This window comes from Camellia sinensis, chromosome 1 (assembly GCF_055761805.1).
Source record: "Camellia sinensis isolate YWXY chromosome 1, ASM5576180v1, whole genome shotgun sequence".
Lineage (NCBI taxonomy): Eukaryota > Viridiplantae > Streptophyta > Magnoliopsida > Ericales > Theaceae > Camellia > Camellia sinensis.
The window spans coordinates 83,272,608-83,291,473 of record NC_138961.1 but is presented as its reverse complement, the minus strand read 5'-3'; the positions used below and the strand labels follow the sequence as shown (position 1 = coordinate 83,291,473).

Sequence of the window (18,866 nt, the reverse complement as noted above, 5' to 3'; positions counted from 1 at the left end):
CAAATTCATGTGAAGAGTAGAAACAGCCTCAAAGCACAAGAAGTCACAACTTAACCACCTCAATTCTTCCACATTAGCTTCGCCAAAAAAAAGAATGGTATCATCGGCAAACAAAGGTGAGACACAAATCTGCAATCCAGCCCTTTCCCCTACTTCAAATCCATGAATCAACCCTACACTAGCCACACTTGCCACCATAACTTCGAGCCTCCATCACAATACAAAAACTCAACCATCTTCTCCAACATCCCCCAAAACCCATCATCCACATCACGTGAAAGAGAGTTGTGCAAGATGGGAGGTGAAGAATTTGGATGCTCTTGCTACCAAATTAAAACAGTAAGTTGCGCAATCTTTATTACAAACAGTGTTCACTAGCATCTTGCATTCATTATTTAAATTCGTTAATCTTATTGCTCTGGAAATCTTTATGTTTTACTTTTGATTAGAAGTTGGTTCTTCTTGATTCACAAAAGAATTGTCTAACATAGCTTCTTTCAGCAAAGCTATTTCGTTGAAGGACATGTGCAGGATCTTTAAAAGTTTCAGCACTTTGAAGAAGAATAGGGTAGTTTGCAACAAAACAGATCATGGACAGTTGCAGACAGTTAAATGGAGTGTTTTCTTATTAGTAAGAAAGATTTTTTATAAAAGGGGCATCAGACAGATGCAACCCAAATACAGCAGAGAAAATCTGATAAAAGAAAATAAAAGGCCAACAAAGAGGAAGAATAAGTTACACAACAAGGTGTCAACAAAAACCAAAAATGACAACAGAACTGTTCTTAAGCCTATGCAATGGCTCTTCATGACCACAAAAATTATAGTCATGTTAGTTTAAAGAGTGCCAAAAAGTATCATTTGTTGTAAAGAAACTCAAAGAATAGAAAGAAGAACAAGAAGAAGAGAGGCGAATAGAAAGAAGAAAGAAACAAAATAACCATCGTCTCACAAACATAGCAAAAAGGCCGTAACTTCTCAGCTCAGTATTCACCAACTCTAAAAGAGACCATAAAACCACTTCTATTAGACTTTAAACCCCCAAAAAGAAACGATTCTTTCAAACAAATCCCAACACTTCAAATAAAATATTAAGAAAAAAACTTAAAGACAAACATAACCTGCTACAATAGCATGTTAGTAAGGTAAACTTTAAGACACCACAGTTACATGAACAATAACATCACATGAATAATAACTGCAAACATGTCATGACACTAAAACCCCAACTTGCTACAATAAATTAAATTCCTGATTCCAAATACAACAATGATGAATAAATTAAACAAAGGTATGAATCCAATAAGTAACTGATGGCATGAAACTATCTAAAACATTTTTCCATAACCAAAATTTCTTGAAATGATCTCTACCTCAAAGCCATAGTTTTTGCATTACATTGAGGGCACCTTTTCTCTAGCCCAGCTAAACTAGTGCACCAACTTTGAAGCTTTGAGTATCTTGAGACATTATCACAGTGAAACTAGCATTTGGAGAGAGTAGCAATTGTTTTCTGTTAATACTACTATCCTACCACCTTTATGACAAATAAAAACTTTCTAGGGCATTTTTAGTTTATTTGGACAGCATTTTTGTCGTTTCACAATTAAAAGCAATGTTTGGTCATCTAGAAGCCCCCATAAAGAAAAAGAATCCCTGGCGACCATTTGCATGTTTAGATATGTCGTCCTTTTTGTCTGTTGTGCATAGCTCAACTTCTACACATTGACCGTGCTTAGGCTTGTTTTGGCAACCTACTAAAATAGCCAAAAAGTCACTACAAAAAAGTCAACCCTTCTCTCTATTTTTCTGCACGTCTTTTAATAAAAAATTTAAAAAGCCAACAAAAATAACCAAATCCCAAAACAACCCTTAGTATAGAGCATGTCATGTCTCCAAGATTTCTTGTCTTCTTTATCAAAATTCAACCCCCAGCAGCGTCAACCTCCACTATAATCATGTCAAGGGGATCTACATTGGCGGGTTTTCTTTTTCTTATCAATGAAATAGGAAACCATAGTAGAAATGTCCTACCCAACAAATTCATCCAATGCCATATCCAAGCCCATAAAATTTGTTGATGTCTAAATAAGAAAAGAAGTAAGAAGTTAGGATGGCTAGATGTACCTCCAACAAGAAGCTGAACACTTCCATCAGTCATTGTCAGTAACACATATGGATCAGCTATAGAAACAGTTGATACTGTCAAGCTTTCAGAACCTGAGCCAGATTCAGAGTTTGGAGCTCGAAAGCTTAAATCTTGAGTCATAAAAGCACCATCAAGAATTCGAGCACCACGAGCAAAGACTTGGACTACTCGACGCCTATAGAAAGTGGAATTTAAATGAAACACTTCCATGGTAAACTTGAGTTCACAAAAATTGGCAAATGAGATTGATTTTTAAATCTTGGGCAAACACAACATAGATATAGAAAACCAAAAGAAGATTTAGTATGGGTACAACCAAATAGGTAAAAAGGCAATATTCATTGAAGGAGATTATAGTACACAAAGGCTAATAGAGACTATGAAAAACAATACAACAATATTTACTATGATTGTTGCAGAAAAATTATACAAACTAGAAGATCGAGTTTTCAAAACAAAAGAAATAGCCTAATTATTGTCCAATCTGCCAGATAGAGATATCAATGCTATGCACAGGATAGAGATATCAAGGCTATGCAATAGTCTTTAGACATCAATGCAACAAAGTTCCCAGAAATTCAAGGTAAACATCCAGAGTTCCCGGTTATATGGTAGAAATAGGCAAGCGTAACATATCACATACAACAAAGCAAAGCAAAGCAATATGCAGATCAGAGTATAATAGAGGTGCAGAACTAGCAAGAAACAATCCTGCAATCCCAAAAGTTGAATAGATGGGTGGAAGAAGATGATTAAAGGCATCTTGCAGTCTATGCAGCAGAACAAAGAGCATTAAAAAAATCGCAGATTACAACCAAACTAAAACTAGTATTACAGGAGAAAAGAATTGGAAGAGAAAACATCTAAAAATATCCAAATGCCTATATGAAGGAGAAAAATAACAAGATTTTAATATAAAAAATTTTGCTAAAATAGTAATTGCACATAACTAAAATTATATGCAAATTCACCTTCCAAAGAGATTTCCTGCAGCAATTGTACTTCCCTGCACGTAGTAGTCAACAGTTTCAGTAACTTCCTCTAAGTTACTAGCTGCCTCTAATACCTGGACATTTTACAAGAGAAAAAGGTTAAACAATTAACCAACAAAGGATGACCAGAGTTTCAATAGATCAAAAAATCTACATAAACATATGCCTCTGTATTTTTAGACCTCAACATACAATGCACACATGAAGCATATAACAATGTGCTCAAGCACTAGATACTAGCCACATATTTGTCAACTATATGCAATATCATGGAATGAAAAATACAGAATTTCATATAATCACTTCCCTTAATTGAGAGAAAATATAACAATTTCAATCACATGGGTCTTCACTCAAGCAAAATGCATGAACGTGAAAGTAATCTACGCTACATAGACTCAGGTACGAGTGTCAGGTGCGGATATGCATCTAGAGGTCGGACTCGACAAACCTTTAAATGAGGGATACACGGGTACGTTTAAAAAGTACCCAAAAATTAGACGCAGGTACGTGGATATGGCTAAACATGGATGTGTCAAAAAATATTATTTTTTAGGCATCCCACTAAAATATTATGTATTTTTTAATTGACATCCCACTAAAATATGAAATATAATTATTATTTAGGACATAAAATAATTTATATTATACATGATTTTATTATATTTTTTTTTAAATAGATGATTTATTATATATATATATATATAATAAATAAAATAACAATTTATGTATATAATTATTTTATAATATAAATAATTTATATTATATATGATTTGTTTTGTTATCTGTTAGAGAGAGAGAGAGAGAGAGAGAGAGAGAGAGGAGAAGGAGAAGAAAGAGATCGAGATACGAGAGAGAAGACAGATCGAGATCGAGAGAGGAGCATCGAGCGAAGAAGACGAGATCAAGATCGAGCATCGAGCGAAGAAGATGAGATTGAAGTCGGCGACCAAGTTCTCTCCTCGCTCTCTCCTCTTTTGCTTCTTCTGTCATATCCGTTTGTAAAGGGCCATATCTCGTACCCGTGTCGTGTTGTATCGACACAAGTACCTCCGAAATTCCAAAGAGTCCGTGTAACATAGAAAGTAAGCATACTGTAAAACTAAAATCACATAATTTAAGGAAGGCAATAAGAATGCTCATCATTTTATTTATTGAAAGAAAGAGAGAGAGAGAGAGAGAGAGAGAGAGAGAGAGAGAGAGAGAGACAGAGAAGTATGATCATTAAATAATAATAATAAATAAATAAAACTATTTTGTAACTACAGGTCTTGAATTGGAGCTTTGACCAATGACAGGAAGTTCCAAGTAAGCTTGCAGTGGTGAATCAAGAAGACCAAGACGGGTTCTTAGAGGGTGGTGCCGCATGTCATATAGTGGGTCACCAAACTTCAAAACAAAAATTAAAAATATATGATATTTTTAGATAAATTTGGACAATAGTGTATGTTGACCACTGGTCTGACAAGAAACTAAAAAAATTTATCTTTGAAGTTAAAACGACAAAGCCAAGTATTCAATTGCTTGAAAAGTTTTTTTTTTCTTACTTTATTGAAGAAGAGATTTCAACTTGGCTTGTATTTAATTATTTCAGAAGTTTAATTGTTTGAGCATCATCTCACAAACATATCGAACTTTACGCAAGAAGAAGAGAAGCGAATAGAAAGAAGAAAGAAGAAAGAAACAAAACAACCATCATCTCACAAACATAGCAAAAAGGCTGTAACTTCTCAGTTCATATTCACCAACTCTAAAAGATTGATAAAACCACTTCTACCGGACTTTATTACCCCTTGGCTTGTATTTAATTATTTCAAAAGTTTAACTTTTTGAGCATTATGGAATATAATGTTGTTTTATTCATGATGGATTAATTTGTTTGACTTGTATATAAAAAGTCAAATAGTAGGTTTGGTCCAGCCTAGAAAGGGCTTTTCCACATATATGACACACTTGCTCCAAACAGAAACTCACCCTCCTTTCAGTGATGGGCAGAAAATATCACTCAAGGTAGCAGCTGGTGGTAAGACAACAGTGATAATTTTACTGGTTGTGTCACATGATACCGCAGTCTTCAGTGTTTTCTGCAGCAGAGAACCCCTTCTAGCTGTTAAGCATATATGTATTTGATATTATTATTTATTATTAAGGGTAGTTTAGTCTTTGATACTTTTAGGGTTCGCTTAGCTTAGACATATATATATCTCCTTTGTATCCTTTATTTTTCAATGCTCAATAAACAATCGTTAGTTTCTTCTAAACTTGTTTATCATGGTATCAGAGCAAGGAGTTAAGCTTCAACCTTAACTATTGATTGTTCATGCCTAACGATTGTCGTTTTGCTCCTGGCGCTCGTTGGATTGGTCTCAGGCCGCTGAAATCCTTCAGCGAACTTGTTTACGACTTCGTATCTCTCTTCCTTCTTCGTTACTCCATTGTTGGGTTACCCATTGACTTTTCTCTTCTTCAATTGGTTCGTGGTTCTATTTGCTTCGCACCCACGACTGCCACAGTGCCCCACAATTGCTGGATTGCCTCTGGGTGTCTTCGAAGCAGCCTCTGGTTGCCGAAATAGCCTCTGCTGCTTCATTTGAGGCTTTGTTGCTGGTTCTAGTGCTTTGTCTACTGTTTTTGTCTCTTTTGAGGGCTTCACACTGTTCGTTTGGCTGCTGTGGTGCTTCGTCTACTCTTTGTCTTGGCTTCGTCGCCTTCTCTGCCCTGTCTGGTAATCTCTGGTCTGTTGCTGGTTCTATTTCTTTGGCTGGTGAGTTTTCTTTTGTGTCTTTCTTCATCAAGACTGGTGGTACCTCCGATTCTCTCCAAGCTATTGGTGTTAAGTTGGTAGGTGATAATTACAACTACTGGGCATATGTTATGAAGAATTTTCTTCTTGGTAAAAATGTTTGGACCTACGTTACTGGTGATTCCTCCATGCCATCTGATGTTAAACTCGAAAACTTCAATGAACACTAGCATTAAAAAATAAAGGATACAAAGGAGATACATATATCTAAGCTAAGCAAATCCTAAAAGTGCCAAAGACTAAACTATCCTTAATAATAAATAATAATATCAAATACTTATATGCTTAACACCCCCTTCCCCCCCTTCAAACTCGTGATGTGACGGTAGGAAGCATCGAGAGTTTGTCAAGCAGAAAACGAAAGTGCAAAGTCGTATGAGACTTCATGAAAAAGTCAGCCAACTGCATAGTAGATAGCACAAACAGTAAGGACAAAGTACGAAGCTGAAGATGATGGCGCACAAAATGACAATCAATCTCAATATGTTTAGTCCTCTTATGCAAGACAAAGTTATAAACAATCTGGATGGCACTTTTATTGTCACAATACATAGGAGTAGGAGCAGAAAGTGAAATGCCAAAATCAGCAAGTAACCATCGCAACAAAACAATTTCAGTAGTAGTAGTAGCCATAGCACGATACTCAGTCTCAGCAGAAGAACGAGAAACAACTGTTTGGTTCTTACTCTTCCAAGAGATGAAGGAAGTACTCAAAAACACACAAACACTAGTAGTGGACTTACGATCCATAGCATCATCAGCCCAATCAGCATCAGAATAGGCACGAAGATCCCATGACGAGGTAGATGAGAAAAACAAACTCTGATGCAAAGACCCACGAAGATACCGCAAAATATGAAGAACCGCAGCCCAATGAACCGTAGTAAGAGAGGCAACAAACTGACTAACAATATGGACAGCATAGGTAATACAAAGACGAGTAACAGTAAGATAAACAACACTACCAACAAGAACATGATACAAAGTAGGATCAGACATAGGAACCCCATTAGTCAAAGTATAATGCACATTAAGCTCAAGTGGAGTGTCAATAGTGTGAGTATCAGTCAACATAGCACACTGAATGACCTCTAATGCATATTTGGACTGAGAGAGAAGATAGCCTTTAGGAGAAGAAGCCACCTCAATTCCTAAGAATACCGAAGAGGACCAAGATCCTTCATCTCAAAATGATGACCGTGGTGATCTTTGAGAGCAGAAATGCCATCAAGATCATCACCAGTGATGATCATGTCATCAACATACAAGAGAAGAATAATCCGACCAGCAGAGGTAGAGCAAAGAAAGAGAGCTGAATCATGATCATTAGTGTTAAAAGTGCCATCTAGATTGCTCATAACTCTGTCTTCCATGAGAGGACTAAGCATATTGACATTGTCATTTTGTGCGCCATCATCTTCAGCTTCGTACTTTGTCCTTACCGTTTATGCCATCTACTATGCAGTTGGCTTGCACACTACTCACAAAGTGCTACAACGGGTCAACTCCGCCATCTAAACATTCTCTTATAAGCTAAGTAAGCAACAGACATTTATCTTCTCAAGGGTTCAATAGCTATGATCAGCTATAAAAAGATATCACAGGTTATCTTTTGAAAATTTTGAAGTGGAAGCTGGATCACATTCAACTAAACATCTACAGAAAAGACTCCAGTCATATATACTGCCTTATTAATATATAACAACAAAAGTAAAACAGCTTCACTCCAGGCCGTAGGGGACCTCACAAACAACTAAACAATTTTGGCAATGGCTCTTTCAGTTGTCAAAAAAGCTCCCCTTTTTTTTATTTTTTAGGTAAAATAATTCAATGAAGGAAGAAAACATATTATACAAAATATTATAAGGGGCATTCCACCTGTGAAATAAAAACTAAAAAGAAGCAACAAAACAGGCTAGAGCCAGGAAACACTATAATCTTTCCAGACTTGCAGAAAGTCTAGCCAAATCTAACAAGGAAAACAACAATCAAACAACAACTCCAATCACAAAACTATATTTATGTGAAAAGAAAAAAGAGAAGAAAATTATTTCCAACCGAGGCAACTAGAAGAATCTATACAAGACGAAGCAACCAATCCCAACAAATACATCAAAAAAATATGGCACTCAAAGGTGTTCTAATAGAACTATAATAAAACAATAAGACCAATTTAATGACCATGAACAAGTACTTGTAACAGAATGGATAGATTTCACAAACGTACTCAATTTTTGTAATGAAAATGGCGTGAGAACGTAAATACCATGGTTCGATTCTCCAAACTAATAATCAAATACGCATGATATTCATCATCCTCCAAAGCCGTCTTTGAAGAATCAACATTATGACTGCGTGTGTTCTTGTGGTAAACAGTCCATATTCCCTTGCAACCAGGTAATTGTTCCTGGAAAAAGTAAAAAAGTTACATTTTCAATTGTTGCTAACCAAAAGCATGTGTCCATGTGTACAAGGTTCCATCTGCAGCATGGAAAAGGTCCACGTTGAATTATTAAATAAACAACCTAAAGAACTCATCAAGCAAAGTCAGAGCTCATGCATTCCTCAAAAACTATTTAAGTTTATGTCACTTCAGAAGCAAGCATATATAAAACGAGCTTATTCGTTGGCAAAATATGAGGGAAAATGTGAACGAAAGTGCAAGTGCCCATATGCACCAGAACTCCTTAAAACAAAGGTAAATTTATTAATTTGTAAATATAGAAATGTATTCTATTGAAGAAAAAGGCAAACATATGGATTTAAAAGGCAAACACATCCTATGGTTCATACACATAGTCCAAGGCATGATGAGTCAATGTTAACAGTAGACTGTCCATTCTGGTGGCTTTGGAAACAAGAAACCAGAAACTGCCTCATCTACAGCAGTTACATTAAGCCAATTCTTCTCATGGAAGTATGACATCATTTAAAAAAAATGCCCTGTGCAATTTATTTCAATCAATCAGATTACAAGGAGGGCCAATCAGGGCTTGAAACAATAGGAAGAGAGAAAGAAGGAAGGCAAAAGTGGAGCACAATGGACCACAAAAAGTTGAGCACCGATTGTCAGTGAGAAACAAAAAATGCAGAAAAGCATTTACATTTATCTAAAATTGAGGAGACTATTCAAAAGTAAATAAACTGGTTAAACAAAGGTAAATATCTAGAAACAATCCACCTTAACTGTTATTAAAAGTATATACGAGGGGTGAAAAAGGACCAAAACACCAAAATAGGAAAAGTATTCATCAAGTACATCAAACTATAGTATCAGGACATACCTGAGTCATCATTTCTGGCCGAATTGACTGTTGAAGCACGCAGAGAGCACCATTCTTACCATGACCAGAACAGCACACCTGAAAAGTACACCCAAATGAAAACAACAAAGGCTACCATTTTTCTTTTTTTCTTGGTAAGTAAGAAAGGTTACCATATTACAAATGTACAAAGCAATAAACCATTAGAATTGTATGATTTGCTGCTTTAGGAATGTCAGTCCAGTATGGATTAATAAGAAGCAAAAAATAATAATTTAAGAAAAGATTTTCAAATAATAGCATTTAACAGCAACTGTACTCAATAACATGTATAACCAGACAGCAGAAGCATGATCAAATTAATGCCCTAAACCTTATTATTAGCATCAAGTTTGAAGAAATAGAAACCAACCAGTTCATAATTACTTTGCTTAGCAATTCCCACCGCATTTGGATCAGCATTAATCCTTAAACCATAAGAGAAGTCCTTTATAGGACCAACATTAATCAGTGAATCTCTCACTGCAAATGAGAAAGTCTTCTGCATGGATCAAGAAAGCATAACATTACTAGAAAATAAATAATAAGACGATAAACAATGTAAACAAGCTGCTAGATTAAAGATAAAAGCCAAAATACAAACTCCCAAGAAGACAAATCAATTTCACTAGAAAGTAAATGTTGGTAAAGCTGCAAAAGATGAAAAATAAAGAAAGAATGACAGGTGCATGATGTCAATCCATGCTACAATAGCAACATAAAACACACCAAAATGACACAGACATACTGAAATAGCAAACTCTAATAAAGTAAGACTTGGGCACAGGAAGAGAGTGCAGAATTTAGGACATTTTTTTAAATGTATATGTATTTCATATAGACAAATCCATAATTTTTGTTGATTTGTTCAAATTTCTAAAACAAAATTTGCACAAAAAAAAAAAAAAAAGGATAGAAAGAAAAGCAGAAAACTCAACCTATATCACTTTAAATCAATGGGTTACTACTCTTTCCATTATTACAGATTTTTTGCTTACAGCTGCATTCATTTATATTTTATAAAATAAAACAAAAAAATTGTTCATTGCATGCTTGTCGTGCTTTGACTATGCATAAAACTTAAAATTTCTCTTGAATTTAATCTGGATAATTCTGGGCCTCTGTCAAGGCTTAGTTTGGTTTGATTTGGTTATTTCGGGATCTTGGTATCATGTTTCTAGAATGCAGAGTATCTTGTTCCAAACAACATGGTTCCTCCTAATACAACTTCATGCCACACAAATGGGGGCAAACAAATACTCACAACCATAACGTTTGCTGAACACTCAAGACAAAAATTTCAAGAAATTTGGATGACTAGGAAGGAATATATCAAGCATCTACATTCAATTTATTCCCAGGTGAGCACCCAGGACAGAGTTAGTCCACAGCACAATTCACACTACTTTTAGGCTGATCTTAAATTGACTAGGTGAATGAAGATAACCCTTATGTTGTACAAAGGGTTATCTTTATTCTACTTTTGTGGAGCTGTTGTACAAAAATCACATATGTTGTAAGGAAAAATAAATGCCATATTATTCATTGCAGGATTGATGTCCATTGTCCATCATTTATCCCTCACTGGCATCAATTCAGCCTATTCTCTCATCCAACAAGTCCTTTTTTTAAAATAATGGCAGATTAAAAGGTCCTGACTCAAAAAGGACATTCTTTATAAACTATTGGTCTACAATTTTTAGTTAGAAACTATTAGCCTTGATACAAGGTGATTTAGGAGAAAGCAAGGAAAATTTCTATGGAAGGCACCAATTTGTCCTCATTTGCTCTCGCGTTCATGTGTTCTTTGGTTATTGTTTAATGCTTTTTGGTGCCATCCAATTTCATTATTGGGAAAACCTAAGGAACAGAACAAAGGCCTGTAGGCTGTAGTAGTCACAGAATTATAATCAACCTGTGCGGACTGTGCATTATTTGGACCTGAACCATATAAGGAAAGCTCCTCGCCATTAACCATCTCCTGTAAAGTATCAGATGGTGATCTCCTTAATCTCTTTGCTGAAGGGACATCTCCTTCAATATCTTCAACCTAAAAACATAGAAAGACAAAGGCAATTTAGTGCTGAAAATTATTTCCTTGGAGATTTTGTACAAGAATATCAGAAACATTTGAAAACAATTTCAAGAATTCCACAAAATTTTATGAAAACAAGAATGCATCGACAAATCCAACAGCATTTGGCATTTCAAGACCACTCAGTTGATAATCAAATATAATTAAGAGCCATGGGTCCAAGAGATCAAGGGTCAAAAGGAGGAAATATATTAGACAGTGATAAATTATCCATAGTGCAAAAGAACATAGCAAACTAAGTTAATCACTGACTTCCAATACAAACCTCTTCCTTCAGACCATGATGGAATGTTGGTGCTCCCATGCCACAAGAAAACTGCACGAGCAAACTATCTCCCAGTCGACTACCCAAAAAAAATAATGAGTTTCCAACTGTGGTGATTCCCTACAGACCAGTAGAAAACTAGTCAAACAATTACAATGGATAAGCCGGGGATAACAAATTTAAAAGTACAACAGTGTGAAGAGCTTATAGAAATGAGGCTGACCGAAGTAAGTACTGAAGCTCTTGACTTTGAAAGATCAAGTCTCTGCACGACCCTGCAGGTGGGATAAAGAACATGTGGTACACTAAGATATTCATTTACACGATAAGTGCCGGTGTGAGTCTAGGAAAAACCAGAATATGACTCAACAAGAAATTGTAACTATTGTTTACGTGAACGTATGTTCCTTTCTGTTTTTCAGCCAAACACTTGATGAATCTCTAACCTCCTTGGGCCTCTGCTTTGGCTGACCACAAACCCCCACCAAATGTTATTGACAGCCTCATCGGAGCTCCCTAAAGACTCCCAACACTTGCAGGCAATTATTAGTCTATATTTATGCCTTTAAATTCAATTTTTTCTCATCACAAGCACCACAATTTTCCTTATATTCTCATATCTTAGACTAAGAGTGGTAATAACAGATTGAGTTTGGAGAAAAAAATTGATGTCGTAATTTTGTCATGAGTTGGAAATTTGATCTGATAAGAGTAAGAAAGGAGGGGAAGAAAGCATATTTTACTACAAAAATAAAGGCTCGTGTGAGTAACCATCAATCCAATGCCCATGCTACCACCAGGGCAGATTCTCTCAAAAAGATTTCCACATCCATGTACTTCACTATATAAACAAGATCTTGGAAACCTTCACATCTTATAACTTAAGATTATGCGAAGTAAAACCAGAAAATCATGCAATCCATCCTAAAGCTTTTTTTTATGCGTTTTTATGCATCTCCTTAATGTATTAGTCATAGTATTCATTTTCTCTTTACTAGTGTACATTTCCAAAAACAAAAACAAAACAACTTCTAAATAACATAATCATGGCATAAAGTGGTGCAAAAACTGTTTTTCACATAAAACGTTGGAAACTTATTAACAAGCAACTTAAATGACAATAAATCGTAACATAGCAAGACAAGTATCCAATGCACACAAAAAATTAGCATAAAACAAAGATTTGGTTGCAAGCCACAATACAACAGATCATGGGTATTTTATCCTCCCAACATAAAAATTATTCAATTCATCAAAGCAAGCTTAATAAGATTAGTTGGCATAAAAATAAATACAATTATTAATTTGGGAAAGAAGGGTGGGTTAGTAAGAGAATCGATCAAAAGAGTAAAGATTTGTATGAACATCTCGCACAGAACTTTTACAGAAGGAAAAAAACTGAGTACTATGAAAGAATAGCTCCTTCTAAAACGGTAAGAATACTTCTTTTTCACTTTTTTTTCTCTTTGATTTTCCTTCTATATTTTGAAAATAAATTAATGCAATAAAACTTGAACTAAAGAATATGACAAGTTCCTCCACAGACAATTTGAAAGTAACATAATTAAAGGGCGGCCCAATTCACACTCCCCTTTTCACTAGATATACTAAACTTTTTGTTTTTAATAGACAAAATTACAATAAAGCCCTTCACACTTTTGTCAATTACCTCAATTGCCTCTCTTAAACCTTTACACTTGTTTTTCCCCTCCTGAGGGTCAGTTTTGACATTTGTGTAAAAGTTGAATAATAATGACAAAAATGTGGAGTGGTTTTAGTGAAAAGGGGAGTGCAAACAGCACCACCCATCTCAATTAAAACACAGATTTCTCAGAAATGCCAACAGAGTTGCAGAAGAAAAAGAGGTACATGCATTACAAATATCATCTAAATCTCGTCTAAAAGGAAGAAGGGACAATAAAAAACAGCAATCACATACCGCCCATCATAAACAAGTGTCAGCAGAAGAAGTTCCCCAGTTTTAGTTGACAGCATGGCCACGTCATTTAATAACCAAGTTGCATTGGCAGCATCAAGCTCTACACTGAAACTTGATCTTGGCATCTCTTGGCTGAAATCACATTAAAAAGACTTTCCAGATTACAAATTAACATGGTGTTTTATGTAAAAGAGCAGGATCAAACTTAAAACGGATGCATCTAAGTCATCTCTGAGCATACCAAAAAAAAAAACCCACAAAAAAATAATGTTTATTATTGACCGAACCAAATGAAACTAATCGGTTATTGTCCAATTTTTTTTTTTAAGTACTTTTGGCCTACTCAGTTTGGTTAAATTTAAAAATTCAGTTTCTGTTAGGTTCTGATTTTCAGAATAACTTATATAACACAAGTGACACGCTCTCTCAACGGCATCATATGTTACATGGACTGAGGTAAAAGAGCAGGGTTCGACTGCATGTCCAAGGGTCACTTTCCGAAACTTAAATCTTAGGATATAGGAATATGTATCCAAAACTTGGGTATGTGTATGGTGATATGTCTTGAACACTTATATATAGTGCATATTTTTTATTTTATTTTTTGAACAGCAACAAAAGGAATTTTATTAATTAATTAAAAAGAGATAACAAAGGAACGACAAGATGTCCTCATACAATAAGGAGAAAACAACGAAGACCAAAGAAGACAACAAATAAGCGTTCCAAAAAACTAAGATTGACAAACAGCTCCCGAATCCTTCGAAATCAGAAAAGGTGGAACTCCTTTAAATGGGGGAGACCCATAATATAAGACTTAGGAACATCCTCTGCATCTTTGTCTACACAGTTTGGGTGTTCAACTCTACTCAAACGTATATAATTTTTTACAGCATGTAGACAACTAGTGTGAAGTTCATGCAGGGACAAATTTTACATGGTTTATTATTCATAATTTTTTTTTTTTTTTTTTTTTTGAGCATCAACAAAAAATTTATTAAAAAAGGAAAAATGAAAGAGGACAAGAAGTCCTCATACAAAGAAGGAGAAACAACAAAACAAAAGTACAAAACTCCTAGCTTTAGGGATGGCAAACAGCAGCTCAATCCCTAGAGATCAAGAACAAAGAGACTCCTTTAAAATGAGGTGATACAAATGCCCAAAACGAAGCCAAATATACCACCCCATCCCACAAAGCCTCTACATTCGATTGTTTATTAAAAGAGAAAAAAACTTAGGGAATGATTAGACAATCATCCCCTTTTATATAGATAATAGGTAGCTTACAATGGAAGCCTTGGAGGCACAAATATGGAAATAATAAAATAAGGAAATAACAACTAATAAACCAATTAATACCCAATCACCCAAAATATTATTCTAATAATAGACAATCACCTAAGATATTATTCTAATACTCCCCCTCAAGCTGGTGCGAAGATATCTCTCATGCCCAGCTTGCCAAGCACATCATGGAATGATTTGCTTTCAATTCCCTTGGTGAGAATGTCTGTCAATTGTTCACCTGACTTCACAAAAGGAATACATATAGTGCCACTAGTGAGTTTCTCCTTAATGAAGTGGCGATCAATGTCGACATGTTTCGTTTGGTCATACTGAACCGAATTATGAGCTATTTTAATAGCAACCTTATTGTCACATTACAGTTGCATGGAATCTGTGTGACTAATCCCTAGATCACTTGGCAACAACTTGATTCATAAGAGTTCACATACACCTTGTACCATGGCTCTAAACTCGGCCCTGCACTAGACCGAGCGACTACATTATGTTTCTTACTCCTCCAAGTAACTAAATTACCTCCAACAAAGGTACAATAACCAGATGTGGACCTTCTATCAATTAATGATCCTACACAATCAGCATCTGTATAACCTTCCACTCGAAGATGATCATGTTTGGAGAAATAGAGACCCTTTCCTGAAGAAGATTTTAGGTATCTAAGGATGCGCATTACTGCAGCTAAGTGTGTCTCATGAGGAGCATGCATGAATTGGATAACCACACTTACTACCACGACAATGTCAAGACGAGAATGGGATAAGAAAATGAGCTTACCCACTAGTCTCTGATAACTCCTCCTGTCAACAATAGCTCCACCACTATCATCACTAAGTTTCTAGTTTGGCTCCAATGGTGTATCATAAGTTTTTCTCCCAAGCCTCCCAGTTTCTTTCAACAGGTCAAGAACATATTTCCTCTGACGGATGAAAATTCCATCCTTGGACCGGGTAACCTCAATGCCTAAGAAATACTTCAGATTTCCCAAGTTTTTTATTTCAAACTCACTCGCCAGATATTTCTTCAACCGGGGTATTTCCTCAGTATCATCTCCTGTAAGCACCATGTCATCCACATAAACAATGAGAGTTATAGTCTTATCATGTGAGGAATGCTTCACAAACAAAGTGTGATTAGTCTGACTCTGTTTGAATCCATATCAGAGCATAACCTGAGGGAATCTCTCAAACCAAACCCTTGGAGACTGTTTGATACCATATAATGACTTCCGAAGCTTATATACTTTACTCTTTGTCTGATGGTCCTCAAAGCCCGGAGGGATGTCCATATACACCTCTTCTAGATCACTATGTAAGAAAGCACTTTTTACATCAAACTAATGAAGAGGCCAATCTAGATTAGCTGCAAGAGAGAGAAGAACTCTAACTGAATTCATCTTAGGCACTAGTGCAAAGATCTCTTGATAGTCTACTCTGTAAGTCTGAGTAACGCCCTTTGCCACTAGTCGAGGTTTATAACGCTCAATTGAACCATCCGCTTTATGCTTCACAGTATACACCCATTTGCATCCCACAGGTCTTTGCCCTTAGGTAACTCAATTAATTTCCAAGTATCATTCTTACGAAGTGCTTTCATTTCTTCTATCATGGCATGTTTCCACTCAGGAGTAGCAAGAGCATCCTGAAAATGATTAGGTATATTAATAGAAGAAACTTTGGACACAAAAGCTCTACAAGAAGGAGATAAGTTAGAATATGACACAAAGTTAGAAATCGGATGTTTACTACAAGACCTCACACCCATTCGTTGGGAAATAGGAATATCAAGATCAGTATACTCAGGAGGAATAAGGATTTCAGAGTTACCTGGACTTTCATTGGAAGAAGAAGATGGCTGTGGATGATTAGAAGTGGTATCTTATATCCAAGTTATTTTTTGTCTGTCTTTGTCTTTGTCCCTGACATAGACTTTTCCTTCCTTCAATTCATTAGATTATGTATTTCCACCACTAGTAGCAAGGTCATCTTTTATGTTGTCAACCACTAGGGATGAGCCAGGAACTGATACAGACCCAGGAATCTCTTCACACCAAGGCTCCCCCTGAAGGGAGGACTGGGACCCCAAGAAGGGCTGTGACAAGAAATAGGATTGTAACTCAAAAAATATGACATCCATGGATACAAACCACTTACAAGATGAAGAATGGTAACCCTTATAGCACTTTTGAGTGGGAGAGTAACCTAGAAAGACACACTTTAGAGAGTGTGGATCAAACTTACCATGAGAAGAAGCATGATTGTGGACAAAACAAACATAGCCAAAGATTTTAGGAGGAATATAGAATACAGACTCAGAACCTAAGAAAACCTGAAGAGGAGATTTTTTGTGCAATACTTGGGTTAGGAGACAGTTGATGAGGTAGGCAGCAATGAGAACTGCGTCTCCCCAGTAACACCTAGGCACATGCATAGAAAAAGACATGCACCGAGCTATATCAAGAAGATGACAATACTTGCATTCCGCAACCCCATTTTGTTAAGAGGTGTTGGTGCAAGAAGTCTGATGAATAATGCCATGGGTGGAAAAATAACTTGCTAGACCAGAATCAATATATTCAACCCCATTATCAGAACGCAATATTTTGACAATCACCCCAAGTTGAGTACATATCATTTTATGGAAATTACGAAACACAGAACAAACCTCACTTTTGTCTTTCATAAGATACACCCAAGTAGTACGAGAAAAATCATCGATAAAAGTAACAAACCATCTGTATAACCTTTTAAAGATACAACACGAGATAGACCCCAAACATCAAAATGAATTAAGAAAAAAGATACCAAACTTTTATTAAAGCTTGGAACAAAAGAAATTCTGTGTTGTTTTCCAAGTTGACAAGACTCACAATGAAACTCAGAGACATTATTGTTTGGAAAAACCAATGTTATTAAAAGCAATAAGCGCACCAAGGCGCCAAGGTATCCTGAGGCATAGGCGCAAGGCAAGGTGCGAGCTTCATCGAAATAAGGCGCACCATGGCAAATTAAAATAATATAATTTAATATGAGGCATATAAGCAAATAACTAACTGGTATAACATAAACAAAATGAAACATTGAACATTTTAAAAAATAAATACCAACAAATATCACTATTTTAACATAGACAAATGGGTAGTATTCCAAAGTTCAATATAAAACACGAATATCCATGATCTAAAGGTCGATGAAATCATAAAAGTAGAGAAGAAACAGAGCAATTCATAATAAATATTAATAAATAGAGCAGTCCAGAGAAGAAGAGCAAAGAAGAAAATAAAATAAAATAAAAAGAAGAAGAAGAAAAGCAGAGAAGAAGAAGAAGAAGACTGCATGAGTATATTTGAAGCCCTAAAAATATCAACTCAGCCTAACTCTATAGACAAAAACAGAGCATTCCAAAAAATAAACAAAAAAATAAGAAGGTAGCATGTGAAAGAGAAGAGAAGAAGAGAATAACACATGATGAAGAACAAGAGCAAACGAAGACTGGTGAGGAGAAGAGAAGGGAAGAGACGAAGAGAAGGTAAAGAAAAGACAAAGAAACAAAGAGAAGAACATACCTGCACATTCGAAGCTCCTGAACTGGACGATGAGTTCGACTTCTTTGGAGCTTTGGAATAGGCCTTGTTTTTTCTTCTGTCGTTTGTTGATTTGGGGCTAAATCGACAATATTAGTATGTATATTTGAAGGATATGATCTGCTGTAGCTGACCCATGCAATTTCAGTGGTCCAATTCGAATTAAAAAAAAAAAAACCCTCAAGGCCTGCGCCTTGGGCTTAATTACGCCATATTCTAGTCGCGCGCTTTAATTATGCCTTAGTGAAGTCGCCACGCCTTGACCATTGCAAGGCCCAAGAGGTGGGCATAGCTGGGCCTTAAGCCTAGGCGCGCTTTTAATAACACTGGTAAAAACAGAAGGAAATAAATACTTAAGTAATAGAAACAATGGGTGCCCAAGACGTTGATGCCACAACCACAGGTCTACCATAGTGGTTGGAAACTTGATGGAATG

At 35.9% G+C, this 18,866-nt stretch overlaps 1 protein-coding gene across 1 annotated transcript in view; it reads right to left on the bottom strand.

Moving 5' to 3' along the window:
- CPSF160 (cleavage and polyadenylation specificity factor 160) overlaps positions 1 to 18,866 on the bottom strand; it is a 69,091-nt gene that overhangs the window by 32,274 nt on the left and 17,951 nt on the right. Inside the window, exons 8-16 of the mRNA XM_082880479.1 lie at positions 13,546 to 13,677; positions 11,830 to 11,881; positions 11,607 to 11,726; positions 11,162 to 11,296; positions 9,620 to 9,748; positions 9,229 to 9,306; positions 8,211 to 8,351; positions 3,121 to 3,215; positions 2,128 to 2,324 (exon numbers count right to left, since the gene is read on the bottom strand). Coding sequence (XP_082736605.1) covers positions 2,128 to 2,324; positions 3,121 to 3,215; positions 8,211 to 8,351; positions 9,229 to 9,306; positions 9,620 to 9,748; positions 11,162 to 11,296; positions 11,607 to 11,726; positions 11,830 to 11,881; positions 13,546 to 13,677 — 1,079 coding nt within the window. The remainder of the gene's footprint in view (positions 1 to 2,127; positions 2,325 to 3,120; positions 3,216 to 8,210; positions 8,352 to 9,228; positions 9,307 to 9,619; positions 9,749 to 11,161; positions 11,297 to 11,606; positions 11,727 to 11,829; positions 11,882 to 13,545; positions 13,678 to 18,866) is intronic.